Source organism: Ranitomeya variabilis, chromosome 5, assembly GCF_051348905.1.
Source record: "Ranitomeya variabilis isolate aRanVar5 chromosome 5, aRanVar5.hap1, whole genome shotgun sequence".
Lineage (NCBI taxonomy): Eukaryota > Metazoa > Chordata > Amphibia > Anura > Dendrobatidae > Ranitomeya > Ranitomeya variabilis.
Genome location: NC_135236.1, coordinates 372,747,455 through 372,767,902, shown reverse-complemented (window position 1 = coordinate 372,767,902; position 20,448 = coordinate 372,747,455). Strand labels below are relative to the sequence as shown.

Below are 20,448 nucleotides of genomic sequence, written 5' to 3'. Positions count from 1 at the left end.
GATCATCTAATCGAGTTGTGAGGGAACACGAGAAACAGACACAACAGTTGTGGGGACTATCCCGTAAGCACAGCAGGGGAGGACCACAACACATAGCGCTAGCAGGAAGGCACAGATTTCCACCTGCAAGGAGAACTCTGGAGGTGCCATTGGACCGGCCGGACTTGCGCAGCCTGGTGAACCGTATTCCGGACTGAGGACCCAGAGACCTTCAGTAAAGAGGCAAAGAGACTGCAACCTGGTGTCCTCGTTATTTACTGCACCGCACCACCACCACTATCCACATCTATTACTGTACGCCCCTCAGCAGGGTCACGGACCGGGTCTAGCCACCGTGACAACCCCAGAGCAGAGACTCAGAGGCCCGGTACCGGGTACCCCTCGGCCCTGCGGCAGTGGGGGCGCTACATATACCATGAGGAAGCGCTGTATACCATGAGGCAGTGCTGTTTACTATGAGGCTGTGCTGTATACTATGCGGGCAGTGCTGTATACTATGAGGCTGTGCTGTATACTATGAGGCTGTGTGCTGTATACTATGAGGCTGTGTGCTGTATACCATGAGGCAGCGCTGTATACCATGATGAGACTGTGTGATGTATACCATGATGAGGCTGTGTGCTGTATACTATGAGGCTGTGTGCTGTATACTATGAGGCTGTGTGCTGTGTACCATGAGGCTGTGTGCTGTATACCATGAGGCAGTGTGCTGTATACCATGAGGCTGTATGCTGTATACCATGAGGCTGTGTGCTGTATACCATGAGGCTGTGTGCTGTATACCATGAGGCTGTTTGCTGTATACTATGAGGCTCTGTGCTGTATACCATGAGGATGTGTGCTGTATACCATGAGGCTGTGTGCTGTATACCATGAGGCTGTGTGCTGTATACCATGAGGCAGTGTGCTGTATACCATGAGGCTGTGCGCTGTATACCATGAGGCTGTGTGCTGTATACCATGAGGCAGTGCTGTTTCCTATGAGGCTGTGCTGTATACTACGCGGGCAGTGCTGTATACTATTAGGCTGCGCTGTTTACTATGAGGCTGTGCTTTATACTACATGGGCAGTGCTGTATACTATGAGGCTGGGCCGTATACTATGAGGCTGCACTTTATACTATGCGGGCAGTGCTGTATACTATGCGGGCAGTGCTGTATACTATGAGGCTGCGCTGTATACTATGAGGCTGCGCTGTTTACTATGAGGCTGTGCTTTATACTACGTGGGCAGTGCTGTATACTATGAGGCTGGGCTGTATACTATGAGGCTGCACTTTATACTCTGCAGGCAGTGCTGTATACTATGCGGGCAGTGCTGTATACTATGCGGGCTGTGCTGTATACTATATGGGCTGTGTTGTATACTATGGGGGGTACATTATACGTTATATTCTATGGGGGAGGCTGTGTTATATACTATGGGGGTGCATTATATTCTATGGGGAAGGCTGTGTTATATATTATGGGGGACTGCATTATATTCTATGGGGGCTACATTATATACTATGGGGAGGTGGGCTGTATTATATTCTATGGGGGGCCACATTATTTTCTATGGGGGGGCTGTATTAGATTTTATGAGGGAGGATTGCATCATACTCTTTGATGGGGCTACATTATATTCTATGGGGAGGTGGGCTGTATTATATTCTATGGGGGGCCACATTATTTTCTATTGGGGGGGCTGTATTAGATTTAATGAGGGATGATTGCATCATACTCTGAGGGGGCTACATTATACTATATGAGGGGGGCTGCATTATATTCTATGGGGGTTACATCATAATCTGTGGGGTGGCTGCATTATGCTGTATGAGGTGGCTGCATTATACTATATGTGGGCTGCATTATACTGTATCAAGGACTATGGGGAATACATTATACTATATGAAGAACTATGAGGTGCATTATACTATGGGAAGTGAATTGTACTACATGGATAACTATGGCGGTGCATTATACTATATGGAGCACTATGAGTGTATTATATATGTGGAGGACTGAGCAGTGTATTTTAATATATGGAGGACTATGAGGAGTGCATTATACTATATGGAGGACTATGGGGAGTGTATTATACTACAGTATATGGAGGACTATAGGGCACATTATACTATATGGAGGACTATAGGGCACATTATATTATATGGATGACTATGTGGTGTGCATTTTACAATATGGAGGACTGTGGTGCACATTATAATATATTGAGGACTATGCGGTGTATTATATTAAACAAGTAAAATGCTGCCTATTCATCGAGTGATTGGATAGTTTATGCCGGAACAGAAATCATTGTTCTCAGCAGCACATCGCCGGTGTAAACTGTAGATGTGCTGCTGGTAACATGATACTGTATGGTGATCTGTTAATGATCTAGTAGTGATCATTCTCTTCCCATCATTCTTTCTCAAACGGAAGAAAGAGGCTGGGAAACAAGCGTTGAACGATTTCAATATTGGCGATCACACTCTTTTAGCGGCCTGAACTCAGGGAATGTAAATAGAACCGAAATGCTTCTGTGTGATGCATTTGAGGCCCCATTTTAAACTTTGCCTAGGGCCCCACTTTGCCTAAAACCGGCCCTGCCTGCAGGGTGGCTAATAATGAGGGCAAACTGGCCAGTTTATCCGGCTCCGGGGGGGCCCCTGGCCAGATTGTCATCATGGGATTGCAGCGGAGCGGAGCTGCAGGGAATGGATCCATCCTGATTCCTGCCCGCGCTTCCTGTCACACAGCAGCGGCTGAATGACATTATCATTCAGCGCAGCGGTTGTGCGAGACAGGAAGCTGCCGGCGATGGTGCGGCTTCAGGATACGGTGCGAGCAGAGGTGAGGTGTGTGTGTGCAGAGAGGTGAATGGTGCTGTGTGTGCAGAGAGGTGAATGGTGCTGTGTGTGTGTGTGTGTGTGTGTGTGTGTGTGTGTGTGTGTGTGTGTGTGTGTAGGTGGAGGAGAGGGCAATGATGGGGGTGATGGGGCCAAAGGCAATGATTGGGTTGATGGAGAGAGCAATGATAGGGGTAGTGGGGCAGGAGGAAATGATGGTGGCAGTGGAAAGGACAATGATGGGGGTGGTGGGGAGGAGGCAATGATGGAGGTGGTGGAATGGGCAATGATATGGGGTGGTGGGCGAGAAAGCAATAATGGAGGTGGTGAAGAGAGCAATAATGGGATGCGGGGGATTTATAATGGGTTTAAGAACAGGGGGAGGTGGAGGAAGACATTATTATCGATTATTATGTCTAACACAGTCCCTTAGTATAAAGTGTGCTCACTTATGTATAGCACAGTCCCTTAGCTTTGTCGCCTTAAAAGGAGGGGGGCCCAGACACATTTCCTGCACAGGTGCCCCAAGCTGTCTGTGTCCGCCCCTGGGTTAACTAGTGGGACAGTTTTATAGGTCGGGTCGTTACGGAGGCAACGATACTAAATATGTGTACTTTTATTGTTTTTTTTTATTTATATAAAGAAATGTATTTATTGGAACAATATATATATTTTTTCTTTATTTAGGAAATTTGTTTTTTTATATTTTTACACAGTGTAATTTTTTTTTTTTTACTTTTTTACTTTGCCCCAGGGTGAGACATCAATGTATAGTGTCAGATCGCAGGACTTGGAAGGACCCCCTCAGCCATCTTGAATCCGGGGCCTGCAGGGAGGAGAAAGGAGGAGACCCTCGGAACAACGCGATCACATCTCATTGTTCCAAGGGTCTCAGAGAAGCACGCAGGGAGCCCCCTCCCTGCGCAATGCTTCCCTATGCCACCGGAATGCTGCGATCATGATTAATCACAGTGTTCCGAGGGTTAATGTGCCGAATGTCAGCTGTGATAATCAGCTGACACCTGGCCGCGATCGGCCGCGCTCCCCCCGTGAGCGCGGCTGATCGACTATGACGTACTATCCTGTCCATGGGAATTAAGTCCCAGGTCACATGGACAGGATAGTACATCCAATAGCAGAAAGGGGTTAATCCAAAATAAAATTCACCAAAATCCAGATATTTAATGGTTTCTGTATAACTCACAAAGTGAGCGTGTTGAAAACTATTTTTTTTACACATGCATTTTACTAGTCGAATTTTACAATCGTATATACCACATTAATACAGTGCATTTTTGCAGATGCTGGCTTTTGAATGTGTACCCATGTAGCATTTCTAATTTCATCATTTTTGGTAAGGGAGGTTGAATATTGTTGAAAAAAAAGAAATGTAGACATTTACCTGTTCTTAAACCGAAAAAATGCCCTCTTGGCCGACAGAGGGCTTACCTCTATGCCATCAAATATATAAACCTATAAAAAATCCGCTGGGTTGAAAAATGAAAAAAACAGATGTAGACAATAAACAGAAAGCAACCGAGCAGAGAGGTACCAAACAAATTGAATAATTTTTTATTATAGTATCAAATACACAAGCACATAATAATAACATATGGACAAAAAACTGGTGAAGGGGAAGGCGTGCCAAGAAAGCCCCAGCCTAAAAAAGATGTGGACAAATGGCTGGGGGAAGGCACAACAAATCCAGGTAACCTGACCACAAACACGCCGGGAAAAATACCCAAGAAAAAAATTATTTGAAATTAAATAAATAATGGTATTGCACAGTACATTGAGCCCAACCGGTGCCCAGAAGCAAGGGTAATAATGAAGATGTCAACTACATATAAAAGTTACTGTCATGACAGAAATAATGATAAAGATAACATTGCTGTCATAGTTGTAGAGCAGCTCAATCAGACCATGTACCACTGGTACTGTGCATATTACAAGGAGGGCATACAAGATGGACCTAGTATCTGTCCCGCAATCCCAGGCATAATATGTGCATGCTAGAAAATGACCGGTACATTACCTTGGGACATGATGGACAGAGACACCGGCGTGGTGTGTGCAGGAAAGGGCCTCAACGCACGTTTCGCCGTTGCAGGCTTCGTCAGGAGGCGTGGCTTAATGTAGGGGGGTTTGGGCTATTTGTATAGGTGGCACCCGGTGCAAGGACCAATCGGCGCGCCCCCGCCATGATGCAGAGACACCCGGCCGGCGGATGCAGCAGCGCACCACGGGGTATGGGCGGGAGGACCGACGTCATCTCCGCCCATCTCCACGGTAACGCCGCAAACACCCGACCCGGCCCGGGGCTCCACAGCACATGCGTGAGACGCGCGCAGTCCTAGAAGGTGAGCCGCGGTGGATGAAGCTACGGACCGATGTTCAGGGCACAAAATGTGCTCCTGTGATGGTACAGAAATATCAGGCCGGCGCGTGCAGTGGCGCGGTACGGAGCACGGGCAGGAAAGACGTCATATCCGCCCGTCTCCGTGACAACGCCACAAGCACCATGAGGCCGCCGAACAGAAATGGGAAGTATAAAGCTAATACTACGGAGGAGCCATAGCCACAACGAGAAAGACTGCGTACAACACTAGTTGGACACACACTGAAAGTATGTAGTGGAATATAGTGCAAATGAGAAGCGTTAATATATACATAATTACAAAGAAAACAACAAAACCCAAAGAAATACTATTATATATCCTAACCAGAAACATATACCAAAGTCAGCGTATGAATACAATTGTAATAAAAATGGTATAGGAAACAAAGTGCTGCTGTGCAATAAGCACAAAAATCTGTTCTTTTTTTACCTGTTCTTGTCTGTGTTTTTCATACCTATTTTACTAGTCCAATTTGACAACCATAGATGCCGCACATATACACAAAAGCATGACACCACGTTTTGCTTTCTATATGTGTACATACCTATCTAGCATTTCTTACAACCAAATGCAGGACAAAATTGGCATCCTCTGCCTCTGACAAGTTTATTAATGAATAAGGAGTGGAGGGTGTTATGCATTATATGACACAATACTTGTCTAAATCACATCAGGATAATTTTACTTCTGACATTGACACCATCTACAGTGAGATAAATAAGTATTTGATGCACTGCAAATTTTGCAAGTCTTCCCATCTACAAATAATGGAGAGGTCTGTAATTTTTATTGTAGGTACACTTCAGCTGTGAGAGGCAGAATCTAAAAACAGAAAATCACATTGTATGATTTTTAAATAATTAAATAGTATTTTATTGCATGAAATGAGTATTTGATCACTTGCCAGTCAGCGAGAATTCTGGCTCTCACAGGCCAGTTAGTTTTTCTTTAAGAGGCCCTCCTACTCTGCACTCATTGCCTGTATTAATTGCACCTGTTTGAACTAGTTACCTGTATAAAAGACACCGGTCTACACACTCAATCACTCTAACCTCTTCACCTTGGCCAAGACCAAAGAGTTGTCTAAGGACACCTGGGACAAATGCTAGACTTGCACAAGGCTGGGATGGGCTACAGGACAATAGGCAAGCAGCTTGGGGAGAAGACATGACTGTTGGCACAATTATTAGAAGATGGAAGAAACACAAGATGACTGTCAATCTTCCTCGGTTTTGAGGCTCCATCTCACCTTGTGGGATAAGGATAATTCTGACAAAGGTCAGGAATCAGCCCAGAGCTACAACAGAGGACCTGGTTAATGAAATGAAGAGAGCTGGGACCTCAGTTTCAAACATTACCATTAGTAACACACTATGCTGACATGGATTAAAATCTTGCAGTGCATTCAAGGTTCCCCTGCTCACGCCAGCACATGTCCAGGCCTGTTTGAAGTTTGACAATGACCATATGGATGACTCAGAGAAGGCATGGGAGAAGGTCAAGTGGTCAAATGAGACCAAAATAGAACTTTTTGGTGTCAACTCCCCAGCTGTGTTTGGAGGAAGAAGGATGAGTACAACCTCAAGAACACCGTCCCAACCTTGAAGCATGGCAGAGGAAATATCATATTTTGGGGGTGCTTTTCATCAAAGGGGACAGGACAACTGCACCGTATTGAAGAGAAGATGGATTGGGTCATGTACCACAAGATTTTTACCAACAACCTCCTTCCCTCAGTAAGGTCTTTCAGCATGACAATGACCCAAAGCAAACATCCAGGGCAACTAAGGAATGGCTAATTAAGAAGCATTTCAAGTTCCTTGAGTGGCCTAGCCCGGAGGTGTCAAACTGCATTCCTCTAGGGCCACCAACAGGTCATGTTTTCAGGATTTCCTTAGCATTCCACAAGGTGCTGGAATCATTCTGTGCAGGAGATTAAATTATCACCTGTGCAATACAAGGAAATCCTGAAAACATGACCTGTTGGCGGCCCTCGAGGAATACAGTTTGACACCTCTGGCCTAGCCAGTCTCCAGACCTGAGCCCAACCGAAAATATTGGAGGGAGCTGAAATTCAATGTTGCCCAGCGACAGCCCCAAAACAATCTGGAGAAGATCTGTGTGGAGGAATTGGCAGAATCCCTGCTGCAGCGTGTGCAAACTTAGGGTACCGTCACACAGTGCAATTTTGATCGCTACAACGGCACGATTCGTGACGTTCCAGCGATGCATTTACGATATCGTTGTGTCTGACACGCTACTGCGATCCGGATCCCCGCTGAGAATCGTACGTCGTAGCAGATCGTTTGAAACTTTCTTTCGTCGTCTAGTGTCCCGCTGTGGCGGCATGATTGCATTGTGTGACACAGGTTGTATACGATGTGCGCACAGTAACCAATGGCTTCTACATCGCAAATACGTCATGAAATTATCGCTCCAGCGCCGTGTATTGCAACGTGTGACCGCAGTATACGACGCTGGAGCGATACTTATACGACGCTGCAACGTCACGAATCGTGCCGTCGTAGCGATGAAAATGGCACTGTGTGACGGTACCCTTAGTCAAGAACTACAGGAAACATCTGACCTCTGTAATGCAAGCAACGTACTAAATATTAAGTTCTGTTTTTCTATTGTATCAAATACTTATTTCATACAATAAAAAGCAAATTAATTATGTAAAACTCATACAATGTGAATATCTGGATTTTTTTTTTTAAGATTCTGTCTCTCAGTTGAAGTGTCCCTACGATAATATTTACAGACCTCTCCATTCTTTGAAGGTGGGAAAACTTGCAAAATCACAAGTGTATCAAATATATTTTCCCCACTATATTTGAATTAGTGTTCAGTACAGAATTGTGATGAGCGAGTGTACTCGTTGCTCGGGTTTTCCCGAGCACACTCGGGTGACCTCCGAGTATTTGTTAGTGTTCGGAGATTAAATTTTCATAGCCGCAGCTGAATGATTTACAGCTATTAGCCAGCTTGATTACATGTGAGGATTCCCTAGCAACCAGGCAACCCCCACATGTACTCAGCCTGGCTAGTAGCTGTAAATCATTCAGCTGCCGTGATGAAAACTTAATCTCCGAACACTAACAAATACTCGGAGATCACCCTAGCGTGCTCGGGAAAACCAGAGCAACGAGTACACTCGCTCATCAGTAGTACAGAATGATCTTTCTGATCACAAATGACTAGGAGAGATAATTTTTGGACAGTTTTTTAGCTACTTATAATTAGTTACTATCAGGTTACTATTTGTTTTGGGGGTTAGGTCTCTTTTACATTGGCTATGTTTGTGTCAATCAACTTAATAAAAGGGTTGGTTCCACATGCCTTTTCAGGGCAAATTGAGTATTTGTAATATTCCGGTTTGTTGTGAATCAATTCAATGCAAATCAAATTCTTCATAAAAATTTTTTGGACGCAGTAAATTCAAATCTCACAAGATTTGATCATCTAGCTAACTTTTTTGTAAACCCTATAGACCTCCCTTTATACTTCTGTGTAAACTCTATAGACCTCCCTTTATGCTCCTAAGTATATTAGTGATACACTAAATTACCAAGTAATGTGAGAAGTAAGTGTTTTGTATGGTGTCACATTTTATTATTTTATCTTTCCTTTTAGTGCACTGAAGTTCCTTATTCCTGTCACATCACGACATTCAATTCAAAAAAGCGGATTAAGTCCTGTTCATTCTGCTGTGGATGGTCAAAGTATGCAGTGCCTTGAACTACTTATTGACAATGGTTTTGATGTCAATGAACTCTTAGCTGAACATTTATCTGAAAATTATGGTGATAAAAGAATGACTGCATTGTTTTTTGCAGTATCCAATAAAGATGTTTTATGCACAGAGATATTATTAAAAGCTGGTGCTAATCCAAATTTGGACCCTCTGAACTGTATTTTAGTAGCTGTACGATCTGGAAGCTATGAAATTGTTAGACTCCTCCTAGTTCATAATGCCAACGTCAACTGCTACTTCATGCTTGTAAACGATACTCATTTTCCAAGTGCTATACAGTATGCTCTAAATGATGAAATAATGCTACGCATGTTGTTAAATAATGGATACCAAGTTGAGAGGTGTTTTGATTGCATGCATGGAGACATGTATGGAGGATCATTTACTTGGACAACCTCTGAAGAAGTGCTGCCTGGTTGGACATCATGTGTCATAAAGGACACCCATGTGAGTTTCCATACTAGATGAAATTATTTTTTTTTTACTATATACAGTAGTGTTCAAAATAATAGCAGTCCAGTATGATTAACCAGATTAATCACTGTTTTTAGTATAAATTATATTACCACATGTCGAACAATTTACTAATTGGTGCAGCAGATTCTAAGAAAACCAACAGACTCAGCATTCATGATCTCCGTGTTTTTGAGTCTGTGTATTAGAATAATTAATTGAAACGGGGTGTGTGTTAGGTGTTGAGTTCCCACCACTTCACAGGCGGAATCTCGAACCATGTCCTCTGCGGTCTCCTATTCTGCCCCGGCCGCAGTGGAGTCTGCTCAGCAGACGTCGGTCCCAGCGTTTGGCTCAAGCTGATACTGTGCATCTGGTTACAGCTGCCATCCCAGGTTCAGCCTTTGCAACCAGCACTGATCAGCAGTGAGCACACCAGCTTTTCGTGTATTGAGCATGCCCGTGGGACAAACTCTTATTGGAGGTCGGAAATCACATGTTCATGTCCTGTAGCGGCTCCGATTGGACCACTAGGAAGGTCCCGGAAGGCTACAGCTATAAAAGGTTTGCATGGTCGCTCGGCCATGCACTAGTATAAACCAAAATGGTGTGTGTGTGTGTACTTGCATGACTGTATCTGGTGAAAGCTCCTTAATGTTCCCCTTCCCTCCGGTTGTTGCATGGGCATTTGGGTGAATGGAGTTAGGATACAGCGCCCGTCAGTGGCTTAGCTGCCGCCACACAATTGTTCAGTGTCTTTAGCGGTGTACGCAAGCATGACGCTGCGCACTCTCCGTGCGCTATAGCTTTCAGTTAGCGGTTCCACATTTGCATCCACTCTTACAAGCTGAGCACAGTTTCTGTTCAGAGTAGGGTGGGAAATCAATTGAACCCAGCATTTGTCTCCGGGCGTCCTCAGGCGCGGGCTCAAAAGCCACTGAGTGACAGAGCGGGTTCAACCACCAGCTTAGGGGGGGTGAGTGCTAGGGATCCCACTAGCTTCTCCTCTGCTGAGCCCTGTGACAGCTAACAGGGTTCTGCATTCCTGTCGTGCTCTGCGACTCTGTGGAGCAACAGAGTTCGCGTAACCATGTGTACTTGGGTATAATACCGCCATAGAGTGCCGCCATTACTTAGCAACAGGTTCCATCACTGTACGGTGGACCCTGGGCTGTGAACGCACCTTATATCTTCCTTATTATTATTTGGTGCATTCCATCAACATTGTGATCAAAATAATAGCAGTGTGGAGTTCAATTAGTGTGGTCAATTATTCTGTGAAGAAACAGGTGTGAATCAGGTGGCCCTTATTTAAGGGTGAAGCCAGGACATGTTGTACATGCATTTCTCCTTTAAAGCCTGAGAAGTGTGGATCATTCGAGACACTGTTCAGAAGAACAGTGTACTTTTATTAAAAAGTTGATTGGAGAGGGTAAAACTTATTTATAAATGCAGACAATGATAGACTGTTCAGCTAAAATGATCTCTAATGCTTTAAAATGGAAAGCCAAACCAGAGAGACGTGGAAGAAAATGGAAGACTAGCGTTCGAATGAATGGAAGAATAGTCAAGCTATCCTGAGGAGAGAGGTCTCTTTCTGCGGCAGCCCATTTAGACTCCGGCTCCACTGCCAACTTCATCCATCAGGACCTAGTTCTTGAACTTCAGCTCCCTACCCAACAACTAGATCATCCCCTGCCTATTGTCTCCATTGATGGACAAATCTTAGCAGAGCCCAGCTGATATATTACACTGCCAGTCATGTTGCAGCTTGAAGTTCTGCACTCCGAAATAATTTCTTTCTATGTGCTAGCTAAATCTGTAATCTCTGTTCTTCTGGGCCTTCTATTGTTGCATTTACACACATCGGTTGCTGGATGGCCCACAGGCCAGGTGCTTCAGTGGAACCTTTTTGTGCTATCGTCTGCTTAGCTAAGGTCTCCGCCTTCCATGCCTCTGAATCTTTCTTCTCTGCATACTTAATACCATGCCTTCACAAAAGTCTTTTGTAAAAAGAAGGCTATTAACCCCATAGACCTTATGATTGTCCCAATGATCTTCAGTCTGGCACCTCTCCACCCGGGTGTATCCTCTATCTCTGACAGAGACTTGTGCTCTGTTGGAATACATCCAAGAAAACTTAGCTAAGGGATTCATCCATAAGTCCTTTTCTCCTGCCGGCTTCTTCTTTGTGACAAAGAGGAACCATTCCCTACATACCTGTATTAGATAGCCGGGACTTAATAAAATCACCATTAAGAACAAATACCCCCTGCCTTTGATTCCAGAATTATTTGACAGAATCCGTGGGACAAAGATCTTCAGTAAATTGGATCCTATAGGCGCTTATAACTTGATCCGTATCCACAAGGGTGACGAATGGAAGACAGAATTTATACTCATGATGGTCACTACCAGTACCTTGTTATGCTTTTGGGTCTGTGGAATGTGCCTGCTGTGTTTCAGGAATACATTAACAATATTTTCCGAGACTTCCTCTATGCTTCCATGGTCATGTATTTGGACGACATCTTGATTTTCTCCCCTGGCCTACTTACCCATAGAAGACATGTCTGTCAGGTTCTGCAGCCTCTACAGGAAGACTATTTATTTGCCAAGTTGTTCTAATGTGTCTTTTGTAAAATCCTCTTTGCCATTCCTCAGCCACATTGTTTTTGTCAGGATGTCGAAATGGATCTTCAGAAGGTTTCTGCTGTTCTCTCCTGGCCACGTCCTCAAGGCTTGAGTGCCATCCAGCAGATCATGGGTTTCGCCAACTTCTACAGGCAATTTATTCCACACTTCTTGTCTCTCATAGCACCTATCTCTTCCATAAGCACAAAGGGGACTAATGCCAGGTTCTGGTCTGTGTCGACCTTCCAGCACTTGGAAAAAGCCTTGTCGAGCGCTCCGGTGCTGCGCCACCCCAATGCTAACAAGCAGTTTCTCCTGGAGGTGGATTGAGAATTGGAGGTCAATACTGGGGTAGTGCCTCTGCAAAAGATGTCTTCAGGGATGTCAGTCTCATTTTTTTTTTCTCTACAGTTCATGTAAAGAACATGCCTATAACTGTGAACATTTGGTTTTCATTTTATTGTGAAGCAAACAACATATAGGACAAAATAACTGAAAACTTCAGTGTGCATAACTATTCACCCCCCTAAAGTCAGTACTTTGTAGAGCCTCATTTTGTGGCAAGTCGCTTTGAATAGGTCTCTATGACCTTTCCACATCGTGCCACTGGGATTTTTACCCATTCCTCAAGGCAAAACTGCTCCAGTTCCTTCAAGTTAGATGGTTTCCTCTGGTAAACAGCAATTTTCAAGTCTGACCACAGATTCTCAGTTGGATTAAGGTCAGGGCTTTCGCTAGGACAATCCAAAATATTTACACGTTTCCCCTTAAATGACTAGAGTGTTGCTTTAGCAGTATGCTTTGGGTCATTGTTTTGTTGGAATGTGGTCATCTAATGGTTAGACGGAGACCTGGAGAGGTCGTACAAGCCACAGTGTCTTGCACCCATTGTGAAATTTGGTGGAGGATCGGTGATGGTCTAGGGATGCTTCAGCAAGGCTGGAATTGGGCAGGTTAATCTTTGTGAAAGATGTATGAATCAAGCTGCATACAAGGTTATCCTGGAAAAACAGTTGATTCCTTCTGCTTAGGCAATGTTCCCCAACTCTGAGGACTGTTTTTTTTTCCAGCAGGACAATGGTCCATGCCACACAGCTAGGTAAATCAGGGTGTGAATGAAGGACCACCAGTCCACATCAAATCCCTGTCATGGCCAGCCCAATCTCCAGACCTGAACCCCATTGAAAACCTCTGGAATGTAATCAAGAGGAAGAAGGATAATCACAAGCCATCAAACAAAGAAGAACTGCTTACATTTTTGTACCAGGAGTGGTATAAGGTCACCCAAAATCAGTGTGGAAGACTAGTGGAAAGCATGCCAAGACGCATGAAAGTTGTGATTAAAAATCATGGTTATGCCACAAAATATTGATTTCTGAACTCTTCCTGAGTTAAAACATCAGTATTGTTGTTTCTAAATGATTATGAACTTGTTTTTTTTTTTTTTTTGCATTATTTGAGGTCTGCAAGCAATTCATTTTTTTGTTATTTTGACCATTTCTCATTTTCAGAAAATAAATACAAAATGTATTGCTTTTAAATTTGGAGACATGTTGTCAGAAGTTTATAAAATAAAAGAACAATTTACATTTTACTCAAAAATATACCTATAAAGAGAAAAATCAGACAAACTGAACATTTTGCAGTGGTCTCTTAATTTTTGCCAGAGCTCTAGATGGTGGCCCGGTTCTAATGCATCGGGTATTCTAGAATATGTATGTATGTATGTACGTCGCGCTGTGAGTGGGGGTTAAATTCCGCGCCAATATCGCTGATTGGTCGCGCCCGGCTGGCCGATCAGCGCAGCGTGGTTAAAATCTGGCGCCAATTCACGGCCGGACTGCACATGCAGATATTTGCCCCATATAATGCTGCCCCATACAGATATTTGCCGCATATAATGCTGCACATGGCCCCATAAGATGCTCCATACAGATAATTGCCCCATATAATGATGCGCATGGCCCCATAAGATGCACCATACAGATAATTGCCCCATATAATGCTGCACATGGCCCCATAAGATGCTCCATACAGACATTTGCCCCATATGCTGTTGCTGCGATTAAAAAAATAAAAAAATGACATACTCACCTCTCATGCCCCCGGCACTTGCTATACTCACCTTTCCCGTTCCACCTCTGAGCGCTGCTGTGTCTTCCCCGTCTTCTGCACTGACGTTCAGGCAGAGGGCAGCGTGCACTAATCGCGTCATCTGCAGAGGATGGGGAAGACGCAGCGGCGCCGACGGTGGAACAGGGAGCAGGTGAATATCGCGCACTGAGTTAAACTCACCTGCTCCTGGCGTGGTCCCTGCACATCTGTTCCCCGGCAGCTTCTTCCTGTAGTGAGCGGACTCATGGTACCGCTCATTACAGTAATGAATATGCGGCTCCACCCCTATGGGAGTGGAGTCGGTCCATATTCATTCCTGTAATGAGCGGTACCATGAGACCGCTCACTACAGGAAGAAGCTGCCGGGGAACCAGGGATGTGCAGGGACCGCGCCAGGAGCAGGTGAGTATTATTACACAGCTCCGCTCCCCCTCCCCTGCCGACCCCTGGGTATGACTCGAGTATAAGCCGAGAGCGTTACTTTCAGCCCCAAAAAGTGGGCTTAAAATCTCGGCTTATACTCGAGTATATATGGTAGATATTTTTGAAATGTCTATGCATCTATGTCTATGAGAATATTGGAAAAAAATGTGGACGTCTTTCACGTGTTTTTTGGGGGACCTAAAAATGTGGTTGACTATGTTTTTGGATGCCTAAAAATAACTCAAAATGATGTAAGCCTGACAAAACATAGCCACATTTTTTCCTAAGTGGCTCCCATTTTAGTCTATGGATACGCAGTCATGTGCATCTTAACACAGTTTTTTGCAGTTCAGATGCAGATGCTCAGCAGAAAAAATGTGAACCTAGCCTGACCCATAGTTGGGATTCAGATAATGATATTGTTAGAATATAGATTTTAGTATAAGATACACAAATTTTTTAATACCCTTGAAAGAAGTACAGAAGTCTGTCAATGGGGAAAGCCGTTCTGATGATTCCAAGAAAAGTGAATCCGTCAGCAGTTTTTACTATGTAATCTGCGGACAGCAGGAGATAGAGCCTGGAACACAGAATTCAGGGATGTGTCACTTTGTGCTTTTGTTTCTGTGAAGGCTTTATCACTAAGTGATTAACATTGCCGGACTACACTTGTCCAGCAACACTCCTGTGATAGGCACCTCACTGACTATGGACTTAGTACAGCGATAGCTCCATATGGGCAGGATTTGCTTTCTCAGCTCTGCTTCATTCTAAATCTAAAACCTCTGATTGTGTCAGAATGGCTACATCCAGTAACCTAAGTGATACATCATTGGATTCAGCTTCTCTTTGCCTACATTATGCTTCTCTCCGATGAGGTAGATAAAACCTGCTGACAGATTCATGTTATGTTTATATCACAGAAAAAAGAAGAATGATTATAGTAAATGTTGCTGATATTTTCTATGTTTTTTTTAGTTTTGTGATTTCATCACAGTATCATGGATGAGGCATTTGGTCGGAAAAATTATTCGCGTGTTAGTGGATTATATGGATTATGTTCCAATTTGTTCAAAACTGAAATCTATCCTTGAAGTACAAAATGAATGGGAAGAGATCCAGGAGATTATAGGTAAGATAACTAACATTGGAAATTGCACGCGCTTTCTTGAAAGCATCAGCCTTACTCTAAACAGTGGCAATCATGTTGCCCCCTATGTGTACGCATGAACTTGGGGCTTGTTCTAGTTCTTTGCGAACCTCTTTCCCCATAGTAAAGGCCCCAGTACTTATTAGACTAATGTCGGTGAAACCCACCGATATTGGTGAGATTGGCTGACCCTGTAATGTGTATGGGGTCATTTAGATTATATAGACTGTTGAATTCATTTTTATGATTACAAGTGTAATTTGTTTCTAGGAAATCCACGTCAACTGAAGCATTTGTGCCGGCTTAAGCTGCGTAAACTTTTTGGTTTGGAGAGATTACAAAACCTGTCATCTGTGAAGAGAGTTCCCGTGCCTCCTCTCCTGAAGTCCTATTTATTGTATAAAGAGTATGATTTATATGGGAAGGGATTGCATTTTGACACCTAATGAACTAATAAGTGCACTTTCTTGTCTATAAGTTGGTTTACAATGTTTGATAACTGCACGTAAACATGGTGAAATTTTATATTACACTGTATGCTGCTTTTTAAGGCCTATTTGACATTTTTTGTATTTTATCTTACGTGTATGTATCATGGTAGAGATCTCTAGTCTGAGGTCTGTAGACCACAAAAATGACTTCTTCTGCCATTATGGGAGTTCACTGCATACTAATTTATTGTGTAAAAACCTACAGCAGTATCCTCCATCAAGCAGGTAGAATTTTATCATTTAGGCGTGTGCCACACGAGCGTAAATTCTCTCATGCGAGAGAATAGAGATGATTATGCGAATTACACTTGGCTCAAACTATGTCAGAGTTTGATCTGAGTGTCATCTTAGTGGGATCCAATTTTCTCACATGAGAAAATTGTACCACAGGTTTGGAGAAGATGGAGAACTTAATTTCTCCATCTTCTCCATTGTGTGAGTCTGCAAATGTCGGACTGCACTCGGATGATTGAAGAGACTTGAAAGGAAGCACTTGATCCGAACTCCAGAGCCATTCAAATCATGCTGGGATAGTTTTCTCGTCCTGAATCGGCATGAGAAAAAATTAGCAGATTTTAACTACCCCATAGTATAACATTGGGCTGAGTGCTATCCAATAAAACATTGCATAGCACTTTGCCTTGTCACACGCTCATGTGAGCAAGGCCTTTGCTGGAAAGTTCTGTAAAAGCATGGGATGTTTGCAGTTAACAAATCATCCCCTTAAGGGGAGTCTGTTATCCCGGAAATGCAAAATGACCTAAGTAAATAGTTATCTAGTAGAGTTAGACCTTATAAAAATCTTATTAGCAGTATAATTTTCACTGTTATAATTAGTTTAAAAACTTCTTATATGCCACGTGCAAACGAGGGGGCTTTGCTGCAGTCAAGATCTTGGTGCACCATGACTCCCCGAAGTTTAGCAAACGGCTCCAGAGGGGAGGAGAAATGAGTTGCGTACTCCTCCTGCCTTCTGTGCAAATCTACTCTGTGATGCACTGATGACAGGAGGAGCAAATAACTGATCTCTCCTTCCTGATGAAGCTGCTTGCTACACTACTGGGAGCAGAAGAGTCGGTGTCACAACAGGAGGCAAAGATAACAGCGGGACCTGCCCCCCATACTGTGTGTGCACACCCAGTACTGCTGTTAGGGTTCAGGCAGCGCACTGCCAGTCAGAATCAGGAAACTGCTCAGTGGCCATGCCGCGGTGCACCAAAGCATCTTCATTTGCATATGGAATATAAACAGTTTTCAAACCAATCACAACAGTGAAATGTATACTGCTAATATTTTTATAGGTTGCTAAAATAACTGTTTAATTAGTTCAGTTTGTATTTTGAGGGTGATAGTATCCCTCCAATTTTAATCTGTAAAATAATTATTGACTTATTTTATGATATTCTCTTATATGAAAAAGAGAGGAAATACAGTATAATCATCAACAGTGGTCTGGCAACATCAAGTGGGGATGCCCCATTCAGTCACCTCCGGGCCTCTGATTGGCTGCAGCAGACAGGTGGCTGAAACAGGAAATTATCATCCACGATGATGCTGTCTCGTTCCAGTCACCTCATGTGGCTGCATCTAATTACGATATCTGCAGTTTAAGAGAATTTTTAGAAATCAGAATAAATTCTTTTGGTTACTGTTACGTATTATCTAATGTACTGTTAATACTTAAAACCAAGTGAAACCTATTGTTTTTTCTAATATTTTTTTATTTTCTAAACATGGATAAGTGGGCAGCCATCTTGCCTGAGCAGCCAAATGAACAATAAACAACATTGTGCTGGAGGTGTTCAATGGTTTTCAAGACATGCTCTGTTATCTGCACAGAGGTCATTGTGCAAAGAGAGGGAGATGTTAAAAAAGAGCTCCCATGAATATTTTCTTTTCAATAAATGTGTGTATATGCATACGGTGTGTAGTGTGAGTGTATTAATATACTCACCAACCGCTGCTTTCTTTGGATCCAGCGCCGTTCTGCCCTGCTTCTTAGTGTAGTCACCGCTCTGCAGATTCTCTGGGTCACACTTTTTTTTTTTTTTTTTACCCTTTTAACTTTCTCCTCTTTTTTCCCCTGCTTTTTCGTTTCCCTTTTCTTTCCATTTCCCTTTACTAATTTATATATGTTGGAATAAGTTTAAATGCAACAACTCCATTCCTGTTGTAGTCTGCATTGAATGTCTATGAGTGTTCATTTGTCAGCTATGCTGTGATTGTTAAAGTTTGTACAAAAAAAAAAAAAAAAAAAAAGGTCAGAGGACACTCACTGATTGCATCAGTCTGCTGCTGTTTCGGTTGAGCCTAGAGTGTATGGGCTCCTTCCAGGTCCTGACTGCAGCCCATACACTCTAGCCGGCTCACTACTGAAGATGCTAGAGTGTATGGGCTCCTTCCAGGTGCCTGACTGCAGCCCATACACTCTAGCCGGCTCACTACTGAAGATGCTAGACTGTATGGGCTCCTTCCAGGTGCCTGACTGCAGCCCATACACTCTAGCCGGCTCACTACTGAAGATGCTAGACTGTATGGGCTCCTTCCAGGTGCCTGACTGCAGCCCATACACTCTAGCCGGCTCACTACTGAAGATGCTAGAGTGTATGGGCTCCTTCCTGGTATATATTATTGTAGATATAGACTGTATGGGCTCCTTCCTGGTATATATTATTGTAGATATAGACTGTATGGGCTCCTTCCTGGTATATATTATTGTAGATACAGACTGTACAGACTCCTTTCAGGCATATATTATTGTAGATATAGACTGTACGGGCTCCTGTCAGGTATATATTATTGTAGATATAGACTGTACGGGCTCCTGTCAGGTATATATTATTGTAGATATAGACTGTACGGGCTCCTGTCAGGTATATATTATTGTAGATATAGACTGTATGGGCTCCTGTCAGGTATATATTATTGTAGATACAGACTGTACGGACTCCTGTCAGATATATATTATTGTAGATACAGACGGTACGGGCTCCTGTCAGGTATATATTATTGTAGATATAGACTGTACGGGCTCCTGTCAGGTATATATTATTGTAGATATAGACTGTACGGGCTCCTGTCAGGTATATATTATTGTAGATACAGACTGTATGGACTCCTGTCAGGTATATATTATTGTAGATATAGACTGTATGGGCTCCTGTCAGGTATATATTATTGTAGATACAGACTGTACGGGCTCCTGTCAGGTATATATTATTGTAGATATAGACTGTACGGGCTCCTGTCAGGTATATATTATTGTAGATACAGACTGTACGGGCTCCTGTCAGGTATATATTATTGTAGATACAGACTGTACGGGCTCCTGTCAGGTATATATTATTGTAGATATAGACTGTATGGGCTCCTTCCTGGTTCCCTGACTGCAGCCCATACACTCTAGCCGGCTCACTACTGAAGATGCTAGAGTGTATGGGCTCCTTCCAGGTGCCTGACTGCAGCCCATACACTCTAGCCGGCTCACTACTGAAGATGCTAGAGTGTATGGGCTCCTTCCTGGTATATATTATTGTAGATATAGACTGTACGGGCTCCTGTCAGGTATATATTATTGTAGATACAGACTGTACGGGCTCCTGTCAGGTATATATTATTGTAGATATAGACTGTACAGACTCCTTTCAGGGATATATTATTGTAGATATAGACTGTACGGGCTCCTGTCAGGTATATATTATTGTAGATATATACTGTACGGGCTCCTGTCAGGTATATATTATTGTAGATACAGACTGTACGGGCTCCTGTCAGATATATATTCAATTCTAACTTCAACACTAACCCCAACACACCCTTAATCCTAATCCCAACTGTAGCCATAACCCTAACCACAACCCTAACCCCAACACACCCGTAACCCTAATCCCAACCCTAACCCTAATCCTAACCCTAATCCCAACCCTAACCCTAATCCCAACCCTAACCACAACTGTAACCCCAACACACCCCTAACCCTATCCGTAACCCTAACCACAAGCCTAATCTTAACCCTATTTCCAACCCTAGCCCTAATTCCAACCCTAACCCTAAGGCTATGTGCCCACGTTGCGGATTCGTGTGAGATTTTTCCGCACGATTTTTGAAAAATCTGCAGGTAAAAGGCACTGCGTTTTACCTGCGGATTTACAGCAGATTTCCAGTGGTTTTTTTGTGCGGATTTCACTTGCGGATT

General features: G+C 43.4%; 1 protein-coding gene across 1 annotated transcript in view; it reads left to right on the top strand.

The window, feature by feature from the left end:
- Nucleotides 1-18,381, top strand: part of ASB15 (ankyrin repeat and SOCS box containing 15) — a 129,244-nt gene extending 110,863 nt beyond the window's left edge. The window contains exons 8-10 of the mRNA XM_077264937.1: nucleotides 8,867-9,434; nucleotides 15,591-15,744; nucleotides 16,033-18,381. Of these exons, the coding sequence (XP_077121052.1) occupies nucleotides 8,867-9,434; nucleotides 15,591-15,744; nucleotides 16,033-16,208 (898 nt within the window). The 3' untranslated portion in view covers nucleotides 16,209-18,381. The remainder of the gene's footprint in view (nucleotides 1-8,866; nucleotides 9,435-15,590; nucleotides 15,745-16,032) is intronic.
- Nucleotides 18,382-20,448: the final 2,067 nt, after the last annotated feature.